This window comes from Anser cygnoides, chromosome 8 (genome assembly GCF_040182565.1).
Source record: "Anser cygnoides isolate HZ-2024a breed goose chromosome 8, Taihu_goose_T2T_genome, whole genome shotgun sequence".
NCBI classification, from domain to species: domain Eukaryota; kingdom Metazoa; phylum Chordata; class Aves; order Anseriformes; family Anatidae; genus Anser; species Anser cygnoides.
In genome coordinates, this window is record NC_089880.1 from 22,909,311 (window position 1) to 22,925,032 (window position 15,722).

Here is a 15,722-nt window from a genome sequence, read left to right on the forward strand (position 1 = left end):
TGCCTGCACTCCCCATCCTGGGAGCTGCCCCCTCCTCAGCCAGCCCTGGGCCAGCGCAGGCAGATCCTGCCCTACAAAGGGCCCAGCCCCAGCCAGGGCCAGGTGCCTTCTCTGCTCAGGGATAGTGCCCCCCAAGGACAAAAGTCCCCATCCTCCATTCTCTGGCATAGCTCCACCTGGGTTTTATAGGTGTGAACAGCACAAGGGTGAGGAGCATCCCCAGGGCCCATCCTGCCTGCTCAGAGCCAGTGCTGGGCATCCATGGGGGAAATGATTCACCCGGGGGAAATTATCCCTTGCTGTCCCCCTCCCCGGGTCCCCAAAAAAGGGCACAGCGGAACACGGACTCAGGAATATAAATCTCATTAAAACCTAGGATACTTTAGAAGTCTACACCGGGAGAGACACTGGCACAGGCAGCGCTACCCAGGGACGCGCGCGTTATTGCTAACAATTAGAGGTGAACAGTAGCGTCGTGACACATGGGGCAGGGCACGGGCACCATGCGGGAAACTGCGCCTCTCCGCCACGTCGCACGGGGGGCTCGGGATGGGGCCACGGGGGCTGGAACGTCCTTGCCGGGGCTCAGCACCCTGCTGCCCCTCAGCGTGTCCCCGCCGCGCCATCCCCCACGTCCCTGCGTGAGCCTCGGGGCTCCGGCACAGGGAGCGCGGTGCTGGCTGGCAGGGGAGCCTCGGGGTGGGAAGGGTCCCGTCCTCCCCACCCCAAAACCGAGAGCTACGGCCCCCTCGGCTGTAGCTGGAAGACAGATTGAAAAAAACCGCCCGGCCTTGCCAGTGCATCCTGCTCCACTAATACTGCTTGGGGACAAAACGTACCCAGATGGCTCGGAGCGAGCGGGCTGCCTCAGCCCTCCCATCTCCCCTGGTACCTCTTGCTAGCAGCAGCTGGGGGCCAGTCCTTCCTGCTCCCCCTTAGCACCATGGAAGGTTTCCTCCCCCGCCCATGCCAGGCCATCGGGGACGCCAGGTGCCCATGCCACCACCCAGGTGGGCACCCGCAGCCCCCAGCACAGGGGGGCATGGGGACGCTGCACGTACCGGGGGGTGTGCGGGCTGTGGGTGCGAGCACCCGCACGGCGCGCCCGTGGTTACCGAGTGTGCGTGCCCGCGTGCGTGGGGGTGCGTGTGCCCACGTGCACGCGTGCCTAAGTGCTTGTGCTTGTGCCTTGTGCTGGCGCGGGCAGCGCCCTCACCCCGTTGCCCACCCCGTGCCCCGGGTGCTGTCCCTGCACGTGGCCACCCAGCCGAGGCTGGGGGTTCCCTGCAGCGTCACCCCTTGCCACCACGGTCCCGTGGGACCGAGCCCGGGAGGTCTGTGCCCTGTTCCGGGGCAGGCGGCACCCCAGTAAGTGCCCCGGTGCCCTCTCCATCTGCGCGGCCCGAGGGTGCCAGTCCCCACGGGGCAGGTCCCCTGCAAAGTGCCTCTGGCTCCTGGCCCTCCCGGGGCTGTGCCCCCCCTCCTCTCGTGTCCCAGCGTCGCGCACGAAGGTTACCGTAAACTTGAGGGTTAACAAACGCCACGGGGGGGGGGACGGGGTTAACCGGAGAGGAGGTCGGGGGGTCTCGGGGACGGGCGCTGAGAGCCCCCCGCCGTCCGGTGCGGCCCGGAGCCAGGCTCCGCCAGCGGAAGGTGCGAAAGTGTCACCGCGCGGGAGGGGTTAGAGGGGGTGCGGGGACGGCGGGGGGTCACAGTCTGGAGTCCTGGCTGTGGGCCAAGCCGTTGCTGCCCTGCACGGGGGACGCGGCCGCGGCCTCGCTCTGCGCCTTCTCCGGGTGCAGGGGCTGCACCTCCAGGTTGGACTCGGTGGAGGGGCTGAACGCTGGGGCGTAGCGCCCGCTGCGGTGCTCTGGCAGCGCCGGGCCCCAGTCCTTGCTCGCCTTGGTAGCGTTTTTCAAGCGCTAGAGAGAGGGAGATGGTGGGGGGACAGGGTCAGTGCCCGCCGTCACACCCTGCCCTGGCCACCCCACCACGCCAGCAGCTCCCAGGGGATGGGACGTCCCATGGATGCTGTCTGCAGGTGGCCCAATGCCGACAACCCCGGGGTAGGGGACAGTCTCGTGGTAACCCCCGGCTGGGACGTGGGGGCTGGCCCTGACCACCCACCTCCAGCAGCGTGTCCCCCTCGGAGCGGCACACTTTGTAGATGGCGTAGATGGGGATGCAGATGACGGAGGAGAGCGCCATGAGGAAACCGATGCTGATGGCCCAGGTGGGGTAGACGTAGTCGTTGTAGGAGATGGGCCGGTACTGGATCACTGTGAAGACCAGGATGAACTGGGGAGGTACAGGCAGGATCAGCCGGTGGGGAGCAGCCAGCCTGCTCTGTCCCCTGCCCGCAACTGCCCGCCCCGTGCCCCCACCTCCCACGGCCCCGTGCCCCCTGCTCGCGATGCTCACAAAGATGATGGCGGGCGAGATGAAGCGCCAGCAGATCTGGAAGAAGAAGGGGGGCGGGAAGCCCAGCATCATCTCAATGTCCTTGAAGTAGTTGCGGTGCCCTGTTGGGGACAGGTGGCCGTCAGCCCCGGCAGGAAAACAAGCCCCCCGCCACCCACCGTGGTGGGACCCGCATGCCCGTTGGTTGTTGGCCAACGGCCTTGCCTGCCTCCAGCAGCCAGCCACCAACTGGCCACAAGTCCCCACGCCCCCCGCCCCACCGCGGGGGCACCTACCGTAGATGTACATGATGGCGACGCACATGATGCAGGAGATGATGACCAGGGAGAAGCTGGCGGCGTAGTTGTCCATCAGCAGGAGCCAGTAGATGCCTGCCTGCGAGAGGGACCCTGTTGGCGTGGCAGCCCTGGTCCGTGCACCGGGGCCACCGCGGCAGCACCCAGCCCGGATGCCACCATAGTTGGCATGGCAGTGATGGATCAATGACAATGGCAATGACAGTGGTTGCCATTACAATGGTACAGGTCCCCGCCCACCATCCCCGTCAGCACCCCGGGGTGCCCTACCTGGGTGGTGAGCGGGATGCCCAGCAGGAAGCCCGCCACAGCCACCCCCAGCGTCACGAAGGTCTTCCTGCGGATGATCCACTCGTTGCCCACCTCGTCCACGATGGCCGTCACCAGCGTCTCCAGCAGGCAGAACTGCACTCGGGGCGGAGGGGGGCAGCACGTCAGCCTCAGCCCCATCATGTCACCTCCCTGTCCCCACCCCACCGTGCCCTACCTGAGTGCCCAGCCCCAGGAGGATGAGCATGAAGAAGAAGAGGATGGACCAGAGGGGGGAGATGGGCAGCAGGGTGAGGGCCTCCGGGTAGGCGACGAAGGCCAGGCCAGGGCCGTGGTCGGCCACCTTGGAGATATCCACGCCCAGGTGGTTGGCCATGAAGCCCAGGATGGAGAAGATGACGAAGCCGGCGTAGACGCTGGTGGCGCAGTTGGTGATGCTGATGATGATGCTGTCCCTGCGGGGAGAGACAGGTCAGGGCCGGCGGTGGGGCCAGGGAGCGGCGTGGGGGGCACGGCTGGGCACTCACCGATAGCAGTTGTTGTGGAACTTGTTGTAGGAGGCCATGGTGATGAGGCCACCCCAGGCGCAGCCCAGCGAGTAGAAGATCTGCGAGGCCGCATCACCCCATACCTGCGCCAAGGACGGGGTCAGCGCCGTGCGCCACGTCCCCCCCGGTCCCTCCCGGTCCCCTCCGGTCCCCTCGTCCCCGCTCACCTTGGCGTCGAGGATCTTGTCCCACTGGGGCGTCAGGTAGTACATGATGCCGGTGAGGGCCCCCTCCAGCGTGATGCCGCGCACGAAGAGGATGGTGAGCACCACGTAGGGGAAGGTGGCCGTGAAATACACCACCTGCGGGGGCGGGGCTCGGTGGGCGGGGCCACGAGGAAAGGGGGCGTGGCTATTGGGGCGGGGGGCGGGGCTATAACCAGGGGGGGCATGGCCATGGCCATAGTGGGAGGGGCATTACCAGTAGGGGAGGAGCTATGCCTACAGGGGGCATGGCTATATACAGAAGGGGCACGGCAGATATACAATGGGCGTGGCCACCCAGAAGGGGGCGTGGCCACCCAGAAGGGGGCATGGCCTGGAGCCGGGGCACGCGGGTACCTTCCCCGAGGACTTGACGCCCTTGATGAGGCAGAGGAAGACGACGACCCAGGAGACGCCGAGGCAGCCCAGGAGCGGCAGGCGCACCTCGCCCAGGTTCCCGATGTCATCCGACAGGTTGAGCACGTACCTCCTGCGCCGGGGGGGGATGGCAAGCATCAGCGGGGACCCGCCACCGCCGCCCCCCCCATACCTCCCTGTCCCTCCCCCAGTACCTCCAGTACTCCTTGCTGGGGCTGGTGCGCTTCTGGGTGGCGTTGAGGAGGTGGGTGAGGTTGACGGTGGCGTGGCTGGAGAGGTTCCCGTCCAGCACCCCCACGCAGTCGGGCGTGTTCCAGGCGTTGCTGCAGTACGTCCAGGGCAGCACGCGCGTCATGGACACAAAGAAGTAGTAGAAGGCAATACAGATCACCACGTTGTAGTAGATCCCGATGTACGTGGACACCACCATCATCCCGTAGCCCACGCCTGGGAACAGCACCGGGGAGGGGTGAGCGGCGCGGCGCGGGCAGTGCGGGTCTCGCGGCTCGGGGTCGGGCGGCACCAGGGCAATGAGCATGCAGGGCTCAGCCCCCTGCTGTGCACGGGGTCCTCCTTAGGGCAAACGGGGTGCGTGGCTCGCAGGACTGCGGGTGAGCCCTTGGGGTCTGCAGGCCTGGAGAACCACGGGGCTGGGGGCTCTCCTTGCATGGCCATGGTGACTTTGGGGTTGCAAGGACTTGGTGACAGAGGAGAAGGAAATACACCTAGGTTGAGCACACCACGGTGGCCTGAATGACCTCTGCGGGGGACACATGTGGCATGTGCAGGGATGCGTGTGTAATGCAAGCACTGGATGCCAGGGCAGGGGCGTACATCGTGCTGCAGGAGGGGAGCGTGCAGGGCACGCGTGGGGTGTGCAGGGATGCGTGCGGGGGGTGCAGCACGTCCTGGCGGGGGGTGCACACAGGGGACCTGCGCAACGTGAGCAGTGTGTGCGTGCACAGGCAGTGCGTGTGCAAGGCATGCAGGGCTGTGCAAGCAGCACATGCCTGTGCAGGGCTGCACAACATGCCGGAGGCGTGTGCAGGGGGACACATCAGGAGCGTGGGTGTGCGCCCCGTGCCGGTGTGGGGACGGGCAGCCCCTTACCTTTGAACATGGGGCTGACCCTCCAGACGCCAAGGCAGCCCTGGCTGGCAAACTGCCCAAAGGAGAGCTCCATGAAGAAGAGGGGGATGCCGCAGAACACCAGCATGATGAAGTAGGGGAACATGAAGGCACCTGGCGGGCAGGAACCACAAGGTGTGAGCGGGCAGCAGCCCCGCACACGGCCGTGCCCCCGGCACAGCTCAGGAGCAGGGCGCACGCCCCCATCCCCACCCCGGGCCCCCCCTCACCCCCATTCCCCCGACACCCACCTCCCCCATTGCGGTAGCAGAGGTACGGGAAGCGCCAGACGTTGCCCAGCCCCACGGCGTAGCCCACGCTGGTCAGCACGAACTCGATCTGGTTGCCCCAGTTGCCGCGCTTGACGCTCTTGTCCTGCTTGCCCCGCTCCCCGGGCACGGCGCCGTTCTGCGGAGAGATGCGGCGGGGTGCCTCAGCCGGGGGGAACACCCCCGCCGGGCCCATCGGAGGGGTGACAGCCACCGAGCGGGGCCGGGCGGTCCCCTGCATCCTGCCCCATCCCTCCCCAGGCTGGGTTGCCCTGCGCCAGCACCCCCCCACCGTGCACGCGCAGTGCCAAGGAGAGGGGAGGCAGCGCTGGCAGCCCCCCCGCCCCACGCCAGCCCTGATGAATAGCTCTCCCCGGAGCCCGGCTGCAGAGAAGGAAGAGCCTGCAAGTCATACAAAGCAGGCTCGGGCGCCCGAGCACAAAGGGGCCTCTGTTCCCGTTCCCCCACCCCTTGCGCCCAGCAAAAGGGGCCCCGCTGGGTGGCCACTGCCCGCAGCCGGGGGGGGAACCACCAGACCCCCGGCCCCCCAGGCTGTGCCCTGGGGTGGGTGCCCCGGGATGGGGAGTGGGGTGCAGTGATGGGATCAAGCAGGGGTCCCCCCCACCCCAGGAAAGGTGTCCTGCGGTGGCAGGGGTCCTGAGCCTTCCTGTGCAGGTGGGAACCCCCCCCCCCCCGGGGGACAGCCCCTGTGCCCATCATCCCTTAACGCAGGGAGGGCTGGGGGGCAAGAATGGGCGCTTTGTGCAGGCCGCGGCACAATGCGCGCTCACACCGGGGACGACAACAAAGGGGACGGGTGCCGGTCACCCCCAGGCGCAGATGGCACCCGCCACCCCGCGGCCCTGTCCCAGGGTGGCCCCGGGCTCATGCTGAGCTCACTGAGAAGCTGCCCAGCTCCGGGCCAGGGGCAAGTGATATTTTGGGGAGCTGCTGGCATTGCCCGTGCCCCCCGCGACGGCCGAGCGAGCGGGGCCGCCATCAGGAGCCGTCGCTCCGGATCTGCTGACGCCGGCGGGGCGCGGGCAGCAGGCGCGGTGCACCAAACCGTGTCATTCGATTAGGGCCGGCGCAGCCGGGACGTGATGCCCGGCGACTCCGGCACCGCGCTGCCAAACAAAGCCATCTGCTGCGAAGCGGGGCCCGCACGCGCCGGGGGCGGCGGGGGGGGGCGGCGGGGTCAGCGGGACGCACAGCGGGGGTCTGGGGGGGGATTTGGGTTGGGATATAGGGGCTGTAGGGGCAATACGTGGCAATACACTGGCCATGCCCAGCCGGGGTACGGGGGTGTCTCTGCCAGACCCCACAGGGAAAGGGTGCGTGGAAAATGAGCCCGCAGCATCCTGACTCTCCCAGCACCCATGGGTGCCCCTGCCCAGCCCCCAGGACCACCCCTCGTCCCCCTCGCGTGTCCCCCGCATCCCCCGCTGGCACTAGGTGGGGGATCCTGGTCTGCCCCGGGGCACAGCCTCTTCTTGTGGGGTGGAGGGGTCCCCAGGGTGTGGGGGTGATGCTGGCGATGTCCCCACCTTGGGGTGCGCTCGTGCAGGCTGATCCCATCGGGAAGCCCCCGATAAAGCTGCCGAGATGCTTGCACTAACGAGGCTCCCGCTCAGCCTAATAAGCAGCACGGCTGGCGGGTGGGGGGACGGCACTCCAGCCTCCCTGAGAAGGGTTTTTTGGGGGGCACCGCATGACCCCAACGCAGCCTGGAGCCCCAAGAGCCCAGAGGGGACCCCAACCCTATCCTGAAGCTGGGGGCCACCCCTCTCCCTCTGCTCGGGTGAGCCCAGAGGCATCACGGCCTCACTTGCTGCCTCCATGGGGCACCCCAATTCTGAGGCACCTGGCAGCAGAGCACTGAGAGCGCCGGTCCTCTGGCATCCCACACTGCGGCACAGGGCTTAGGCACGCGTGTCCCCAGTAAGGGGACAGCCACATGTGTGCCCAAGCACGCACACGTGTGCACACGCTCGCATGCTCACCCATCAGCCCGCTACAATCCCCCCCCCCCCCAATCCGGGAAGGTCGCCCCGTCCTTTACACTCATTAACCACCCAGCTGCATGGCAAAAAAGGGGGGGAACCCAAGCGCCTGGGAGACGAGCCCCCCACCCTGCTTCGTGTTGTGGGGGCCGGGACTTAACACAAGGCAGAGCTGGGCTGCAAGGATGCAGCACGCTGCCCCAATTCCCCCAAATTTTCCACGCACGTGCAGCTCCAGGTGCAAGCATAACGGGGAGGAAGGGTGCCCTGTGCACCCCAAACGTCCCCTTTTGGGGACGTTTGGGGTGCACAGGGCACCCTTCCTCCCCAGGACCCTACCACACAGCCAAAGCATCCCCGGGTCCCGCGGCGCAGGCACCATCCATCACGGGCGCCTGGCACCGGAGCCTTTCTCATGCTAAGCAGCGCTGCCTCGCACAATGGCAGCTTGGCCGGGGTGCCCGGATGCCCCCCACTTCCCCAAGGGACCGTCCCCTCCCCCTGATTTATGCCTGGGAAGCTGATGGCTGGGGGGGGGGACGGACACGTCCCTGTGGGGTGAGTGGAGGGAGAGCACCTGGGGACCCCCACTGTGTCTCCAGCATGGACAAGGGGGGGAGGCCCTTGTTAAATTGCCCCCCCCGGGGGTATTCCAGTCCAGCAGAAGCACCCTATGGGACATCAGCCTCATCCATTTCGTGTGGGGACCCCATTCTTGTTTACCCCCCCCCAAAAAAAAAGATGCCGCGGCAGGGTGACGGTCACCCCTGATGTCATCAGCCTGACATCGCATCGCTGCTCCTCGCCGTGGCGATGTGGGGCTGGGCAAGGCGGAGGCCTCCAGTAGGTATAAATAGATGCTGATTATTTGTTTCCCAAAGAAATCCTTTCCCAGGGCTTCCCCCAGGACGAGCAGGGCGGCCCCCAGGGATGGGATGACTTGGAGAGGGGTCCCCAGCGATGGGGACGGGGTCACGGGGAGGGAGGGGGGGGTGTCTGCTGCTCTTCCAGCTGGCCGAGGCTCCTGGGTGCCGTGGGAAGAGGGGAAGAAGGGGGGTGTGAGCTGCGGCACTGAGCACCGCACACCCCTCTGGCCATCAGTAGGTCTCAGAGTGAACAGCACCAAAACACAACCCCCAGGCTCGAGCAAACCCTTCCTGCTCCCAACCCAGCTGGGGCCACAGTGGGGCTGGAGGTAGAGGTGGCGGGGGGGGGGCTGGATGGGGGCTGTGCCCCACAGGAGGGTCCATGGGGCAGCGCTGCGAGCTCCAGCCCGGGCAGGGGGGTCCACACTCGGGTACCTCCAGGGACGCCCTCCTCCCCTGCAGCACCCCACGTCCCCGCTGGGCAGGGAGCCTCAGGGGGCCCTACAGAGCCGTGGCCGTGCTTCAGCCCCGCAGAGCCTCACCCCGGAGCTGGCACAAAGCACCTCGGAGAGCCCCAGCAGCAGGGGACAGCGCTGGCACGGCCACCGCCACCCCGGCCCCATGCCGCAGCCCCCCGGACCCAGCTCTCGCCACCCCACTGACCTGCTGGCGGGGCCGGGGGGGGCCCGGCTGCCCACGGCTGCGCCCCGGGGGGCCAGGCTGGCCGGCTCCGTGCGTCCCCGGCTTCATTGGCACCGCTGGGTCCCGCGCGGCGGCAGCTGCCCGCCCGCTGCCTCCGGGGCTTGGCATCGCGCCCCTTCCCGGCCCGGCCCCTTCGCCCCACAAGCCGTGCCCCCGCCAGCAAGGTGTGTGTGTCCCCCCCCTTCCCAGCAGGGACAGGCAGGGGGGGGGCTGCATTGCGCTGAGCCCTGGCACAGCTCACATCCCGCTTAATGAGGCCTCATTAGCGGGGTCCAGCTGTTTGCAGCCCCGCACGCTCCGGCGGGCAGCGCTGCCCTCCCTGCGGGACTCATCCTGCCCCTGCTGCCCCTGGCTCCTTCCCACACTGGAGCCTGGCAGAGGGCAGCGTCCCCTTGTTGTCCCCCACGTGCTGTCCCGTTCCCATGCCCCCAGCCCCGCCAATGTCTTCCTGCCCCATTGCCATCACCCATGACGCTGCCCAGCCTCGCACAGCCGACCCCAACCCGGGTGTTTGAGCACTGCTGGGACCTGGCACGGCCCGATATGGGGACGGGGGCGCTGGGACGAGCCTGCCCGGTGGCACATCCCCAGCCTGGTCCCATGCCACCTCGCCCTGACGTCAGCCAAGCCGCTGGGCATCACAGGGATCCACGGCAGTCATCGCAAGGTCACAGCCCCGCGGGGGGACCATCTGCCTGGCAGGAGGGCTGCGCTGCCAGTCCCCCTCCGCCCGGACACCCCCAACCTCGCCGCTCTCACCCTCATCCCCCTGCCCAACGTGGGCTGGGACCCCCGGTACGGCACCGTGTCCCGTGGGAAGGCAGAGGCAGGGAGCCCCCCAGCAAGGCTCGGGGTGCCCCAGCTGCTCCCAGCCCCGTGCCCCGGCTGGGGAGCGCGGCCAAAGCGCCAGCGAGGCGTGATGGAGCACCGAGGGCGGGGGGACAGGCCGGCGCTTTCGGGAGACCATCTGGGGTCCGGGCAGCGGCGCTGCGGGCGCACACGTGTGCCGTTCACGTGTGCGGGGCGGGCGCTCGGCTTTCCCACACCGGCACCCAGCGCTCGTCCCCATCCCTGTCCCCTCCTGCACCGGCCGCCCGGGATGCTCCCAGGGCACGGGGCAGCAGCACCAAGCTGTGCCCCCCCTGGGACACGCAGCCTCCCCCTCGTGCCAGCCCCAGTGGCAGGGACAGGGTGACGGCGCCAAGCCCTCCAGCCCTGCTCCACGTGCAGCCCTGCGCCCCGACACCCTACAAGGTGCCCATTTGCATCCCTCCGCGGCCTGGCTCACTGCACCGCCTTGCTTGGGCCACCACCACGCCACCACCAGATGTCCTTCCCCGGGCACAGCGTCCTGCAGCAGGACCCTGAGCTCTCCCAGCTCCCCAGTCCCTGCGTGCTCTGGCTCTGGGAGCATCATTCCCGACCCTACAGCCCCCAACACCCCGTCCCCAAGCAGGGCTGCAGGGCGCCCAGGGCAGGGACACCGCCTGGGGACCTACCAGGTGCCACCATCCTCTAGCCGGGCGCTTCCCGCCGGGGCTGCCTCTCTCCGGCCCCATTCTCACGGCGCGGACACGATTCTCCCGGAGCGCTCAGGCAGAAAAATCCCCCGCCGGCCCCCCCATCGCTGCCCCTTGTTATTCCGGGAAGGGCTCCCGCAGCCAAGAGCCGCTTCCGCAGCTCCTGCTCGCGCTGCTGGCCCCCCTGCCCGGGGCCGGCGGCACCGCGCTGCTGGGGGTGTCTGGGACAAGGCAGGCCCCCCCCCAGCTTTGTAATCCCTGTGAGCACGGTGCCAGCGGTGCCTGCCCGGGCTGGGACAGGCGATGGCAGGAGCCCACCTGAGCCGGGCGCCCCCCCGGCCGAACGCTGCCCGGCCGTGCCAGCAAAGCAAGGCTGGGAGTCAGGAGCCGCTGGCACGGCTGGAGCCCAAACAAAGCACGCTGCTGGGGACAAAACAAAATGTCCTTAAAGGACAGGGAGGGAGAGGCTGTCGGATCCCCCCCGCTCGGCCACACAGGGACTGAACCGGCCCCTGGAGCTCCCCTGCATCCCAGCGCCCGCTGGGCATCCACCGCCACGGCCCCTGCTGGGTTTGGGAGGGGAGGGGGCACCGTGCCCCCCCCTCCTGCCTGCAGTTCGGAGTCAGCAGGCACAGAATTACACGGGCATCCACACGCATGGCATTCCCGTCGCACCGGGAGGGCGCAGACCCCGGCCTACAGGTGGGGAAATCGAGGCACAGCCGCACACCACAGAGCCAGGGGATGGAGAGCCTCAACCGTCACCTCTGTCCTCCCCAAAACGGGCACCCCGAGCCCCGCCACGAACCCCCCCCGGCCACGACGGCGGGCGCAGGGACTGTGCCGTGGGACCTCGGTCGGGCTTGGGAACTGCACCTGCTGGCAGGGATTAGAGGGCAGGGCAAGGGCCACGCTTTGCCAGGCTGTTTGCACGGCGCTGGAGGCAGGCCAGGGAGATTAGCTGCCTTCCCCAATGACCCAGAAAGCTCAGCAGCCAAGGCCCTGTCCCGCGACACCTCGTCCCAGGGCTCTTGCAGCTGGCCTGGCGCAGGGATGCTCCCGGAGCAGGGATGCTCCCATGAAGGATGCTGCCGCGCTCCCTGCCAGCACCGCTGTGCCCTGCGCCCATCCTGCTCGGGGTGCCCCTCGCCCTGCAAACGGGGGAGCAGAGGGCTGCGGGACAGGGTTACCGGCACATCGGGTGCCAGACCCCCGTGGTTCCCCTTCCTCCCCAGCTCCCCGTGTGCCCTGGCCCCGGGGTGGGCTGGGCAGGGCCTTCCGAGAAGCGAGTTAAAGATTGACCGGGAGCAGGTGGGCGCTGGGCGCCTGGCTCCCCGCAGCCGGTGCTGCGGCTGCGGCAAGGACACGGCAGCAGCGTGGACGCGCGGGGCTCGTGGCAAACACGACGCACACGCAGGGGCACCGGCACGGCGTGCACGGGGATGGCAGAGCTCCAGCCGAACCTGGCAACGGCCCCAGCACCTCACCAAGCCCAACCGTGGGGAAATTTGTTTGCCATGGGCAGGAGGGGAGCCCAGGTGCCGCCGCGGGCACGGCCGGCAGGGCCACACCGGGACAGGCAGCGAGGGAGCCGTGCACACACGGGCTGGAAGCGCCCGCTGGAGCACAACGCTCCCCTGGCTCCCGGCTTCCCAGGGAAGCGCTGGCTCCAGGCCCTCTGGCTGGAGCGTGCAGCTATTTCAGGAAGCCCCCCGGGAAGGGGAGGGGGGCGAGCATGTCAGCCCCGCAGCTCCGTTCCCACCTATAGGGGAAAGGCAGCAGCCCAGCCCAGCCTGCGCTCACCTGCAGGACAGAGGCAGCTGCCCGGGGCAGTGGGGCTCCGGGCTCCCAAACCCCTCATCTGCGAGGGTACAGCAGTGACCAGCACGGGGCCACCGCAGCCCCCCCGGGAGGACACCGCACCTGCCTGCCTGTCGCAGGGCGCTGAAGCCGCCTGCAGCACAGGGTGAGGGCAGCACACCCCACGACGCAGCGCTGGTGAGGATGTGGGGTCGGTGCCTGCCTCTGCCCCCGTCCCATTGCTCCGGCTGCCAGGGAGAGCCAGCAGGGGTGGATGCAGAGGGTGACAGCCCCGTCCCCTGCCTCTGCAGGAGCTCATACCCGGCACAGGGGGGTACCCATACCCCAGCAAAGGTGGAGGAGCTGCACGGCTTTCCCGCCTTCGCCTGGAGAGCTGGGGCGGGCGATAAAGCAGGCAGCGTGCCTGAGCAGGGTGATAGCATCTGCAGGCGGTGAGACACCACGCCCGGAGCCTCGCGGGCAGCGGGAGCGAGCGACCGCTGGCGGCTCCATCAAGGGGCACCCCGGGCACCGCGCTGGGGGGCACAACCCTGGCAAGGCATCCCGGTGGCCACGGAGCCCCTTAGGAGCCGCAGCATCCCGCTCCCTCGCCCTGCATCGGGTGCTCTGGGTCCACCACAGGGGCTCCCCCAGGTCAGCCCGGTCCCTGCGCCCCGGCACTCACCAGCAGCCCCTCGCTGCACTTATCGGCCATCCCTGGAGGCTGGAGCGCGTTCCCGGCTGCCCGCCGCGGGGTCCCCGGCTCTCCGTCGCGCTGGCTGCGGCACCGGCACCCGCACGCTTCAATCCAGGGGCAGAGCGAGCTGGGCAAAGAAACCAAGAGGGACGTGACTGGTGGGGTGGGCACGTCCCCGCCCCGGGCCTCCCCCTCCATCCGGGCAGCAGGGGGACGTGCCAGGCGGGTGGCTGCCCCGTACCTGGCCGCAGGGCAAGGGGGAGCAGCCTGGGGTCCCACTGAGGGTCTCCTCCTCGCTCCCACCCCCTCCAGCATCTCCAAACCCCCCGGCACGGATGCAATCGGTGGCTCCCAGGTGTTTCCCAAGAAGCAGTTAAAGATTTACCCGCTGTGGACAGGCGACCTTGCGGGCAGCTGGCTCCCAGCCGCCCGGCGGGTGGGCGTCGGGGGCCGCGGGAGCGTCGGGGGGCCCCGTGCGTCCCCCAGCGAGAGCTGGAGCCCAAGTGGCCGCAGCGGGCGGCAGCACCGGGACTGGGCGCAGAGCGAGGCCAGCTCAGGGCTCAGCTGCCGCGGAGGGCACAGATGGGAAACGATTGCCTTCTGCCCCGGTGCATCGCGTGCACGTGCTGCGCAGGGGGGCCGAGCCAGCGGGCTCCGCCACGGCCAGGTGCTGCTGCATCAGGCACGGGAGGGGGATGCGGCCCCCCCCGACCATTGCTCCTGCCCCAGCCTGGGGCTGCTGGGGCCAGGGGGGCACCTGGGCTTGACCTTCCTCCCTCCCGGGAGGGAGAGGGGCTCTTGCAAAACAGCGGGTCGCGTGTCCGTGCAAGCACCGGTGTTTGCAGATCCCACACCGGTGCTCGGTGCCCTTGCTGGCCGGGAAAGGACCCCTGCCCCCAGCCAAGGGTCCCTGACGGAGGCCCAGGGCCCCAGGCTGCCGTGGGTCTGGAGCAATCAGCAGAGGGGCACGAGGCCCCGCACGCGTCGGGAGGGAGCGTGGGTGGTGGAGATAAAGGGCAGGAGGCCGGGGGACGCGGGGCAAGCCCCCAGCCCCGGCTGCAGCCCCTCGGCACAGGCAGGCTGCTGCCCGCAGATACCGCGTCCCACTGCCAAGCCCCTCCCTGGGAGCGGCTGCATTTCCAGGGGGGGGGACGAGGTGTCGTCACTGCACAGGGAGGACAACAAGCCCTGCTCCCTGTGTGGCACGGGAACCTGTCACAGGGGGCGGGCGTGGGGCCAGCGGCCAGACCTCCTCCCCGCCACACACCTCTTGCCAACAAGCCGAAAGCTGCCCTCCCCGTGGCCCTGAATTTGGCTTGGGAACTCGTCACCTGCCCGTCCCGGGAGGGGAAAGCGCCCACGGGAGGGCCTGCCGCTCCCCCAGGGGTCTGCCGGGCACCGATAAGGCCGCACGCGTGCACGGCGGCTGCTGGCTGCGGCTCCCTGCCTGGCACAAAGGCGAGCACCCAGCCAGGCAGGGGCCCACGAAGGATGCAGGGCTCCAGGGATGCCCAAATCTGCAGCATCCCCTGAGGCAGCCGGGCACAGGCGCTAGGGGATGCCCCTCCTGGTGTCACGGCATGCCGTGACCGCTCGGAGCGCCTCGTCCCTGACAGGTGACGGGTGGCACCGCCGCCGTGCCACACCTCGGCACGGCACGGCACGGCACGGCAGCGCCCAGGAGGAGGAGGCGGCGGGTGCTCTCCCGCAGGATGTGGCACCGGGGGGTGCCCGGCAGAGCCGATGCCACCTGCGGAGCCATTTCCTCCGCCGGCATCCCCGCGGGCACAGCGGGGGGGGGGGGGCGCAGGGAGCCGAGCCCGGCTTCGCCCCCTCCATCCCCGCGATGCGCCCGGTGCCGCACGGCGGCGGCGGCGGCGGGGGGGGCCCGGGTTACATCAGCCGCCACGTGGTGGCTGCTCCGCCGCCCCGCCCCGGCACATGCCCGTGGAAAATTACCGCCGGCCCCCCCTCCACAGCACCGGGCCGGGCCTCCCCGGGCCCCGCCGCCCCCGGCCCCATCGCCGGGCACGGCACCGGGCGGCCCCGCTCGGCCCCCGCGCCCGGAGCGCAACAGATGCGGGAGCGCCGCGCATCCCCCCCCGCCGCCGCCGCCGCCCCGGTGTCCCCTGCCCGGTGTCCCCTTCCCGGTGCCCCCCTCCCCGGTGCCGGGCCGGGCCGGGCAGCCGGTGGAGGTGCTCGCCCTTACCGTGCCCATGCCGCCGCCCCCCGGCCCCTCCCGCGGCTCCGAGCGGGTCCCCGGTGGCGCCGCTCCCCCCGGGCCGCCGCCGGTAGCGGTGATCTCCGGGCCCGGTGCCGTGCCGCCGCCGCCGGTGCTGGCGAGTTAATGAAAGTTTGGAGGTCGGTGGGGGCTGGCACCGCCTCTCGCCCCCGCCGCCGCGCTCCGCCTCCCGCGCCGCCGAGCTCCCCAGCGCCCCGCTCCGGTACCGGCACCGGGGGCACCGGAGTACCCGCGGCACCCGCGTCCCCGAAGCCCACGCAGCGGGAGGGCACGCCGGGCACGCGTGGGAGCGTGCACACGCGTGCACACGCATGTACACGCATGTACACACATCCACACGCATCCACACGTATGCACATGCAGCCCACACACATCCACA

At 69.5% G+C, this 15,722-nt stretch overlaps 1 protein-coding gene across 2 annotated transcripts; it reads right to left on the reverse strand.

Moving 5' to 3' along the window:
- Positions 1 to 347: 347 nt before the first annotated feature.
- Positions 348 to 15,489, reverse strand: SLC6A9 (solute carrier family 6 member 9). 2 transcript variants are annotated; one of them, XM_048059156.2, is made up of 14 exons: positions 15,311 to 15,489; positions 13,090 to 13,228; positions 5,496 to 5,652; positions 5,227 to 5,358; positions 4,311 to 4,563; positions 4,096 to 4,228; positions 3,703 to 3,837; positions 3,515 to 3,618; positions 3,205 to 3,442; positions 2,988 to 3,122; positions 2,697 to 2,796; positions 2,422 to 2,522; positions 2,128 to 2,298; positions 348 to 1,922 (listed from the first exon to the last, which is right to left on the reverse strand). In XM_048059156.2, exons 2-14 carry the CDS (start codon positions 13,117 to 13,119, stop codon positions 1,710 to 1,712), a joined length of 1,902 nt encoding a protein of 633 aa, XP_047915113.1. In that variant the 5' UTR covers positions 13,120 to 13,228; positions 15,311 to 15,489; the 3' UTR covers positions 348 to 1,709. The 2 variants fall into 2 exon arrangements, with proteins under 2 accessions (XP_047915113.1, XP_047915114.2); XM_048059157.2 differs by lacking the exons at positions 13,090 to 13,228; positions 15,311 to 15,489 and adding an exon at positions 9,046 to 9,188.
- Between the last annotated feature and the right edge of the window lie 233 nt (positions 15,490 to 15,722).

Coding starts and splice junctions, on each gene's coding strand:
- SLC6A9 (XM_048059157.2), bottom strand. CDS start 9,132: ATGAAGCCGGGGACGCACGGAGCCGGCCAGCCTGGCCCCCCGGGGCGC. Junction 3,123..3,204: donor TCCTGGGGCTGGGCACTCAG/GTAGGGCACGGT, acceptor CCCCGAGTGCAG/TTCTGCCTGCTGGAGACGCT. Junction 2,523..2,696: donor CGCCATCATGTACATCTACG/GTAGGTGCCCCC, acceptor TGTCCCCAACAG/GGCACCGCAACTACTTCAAG.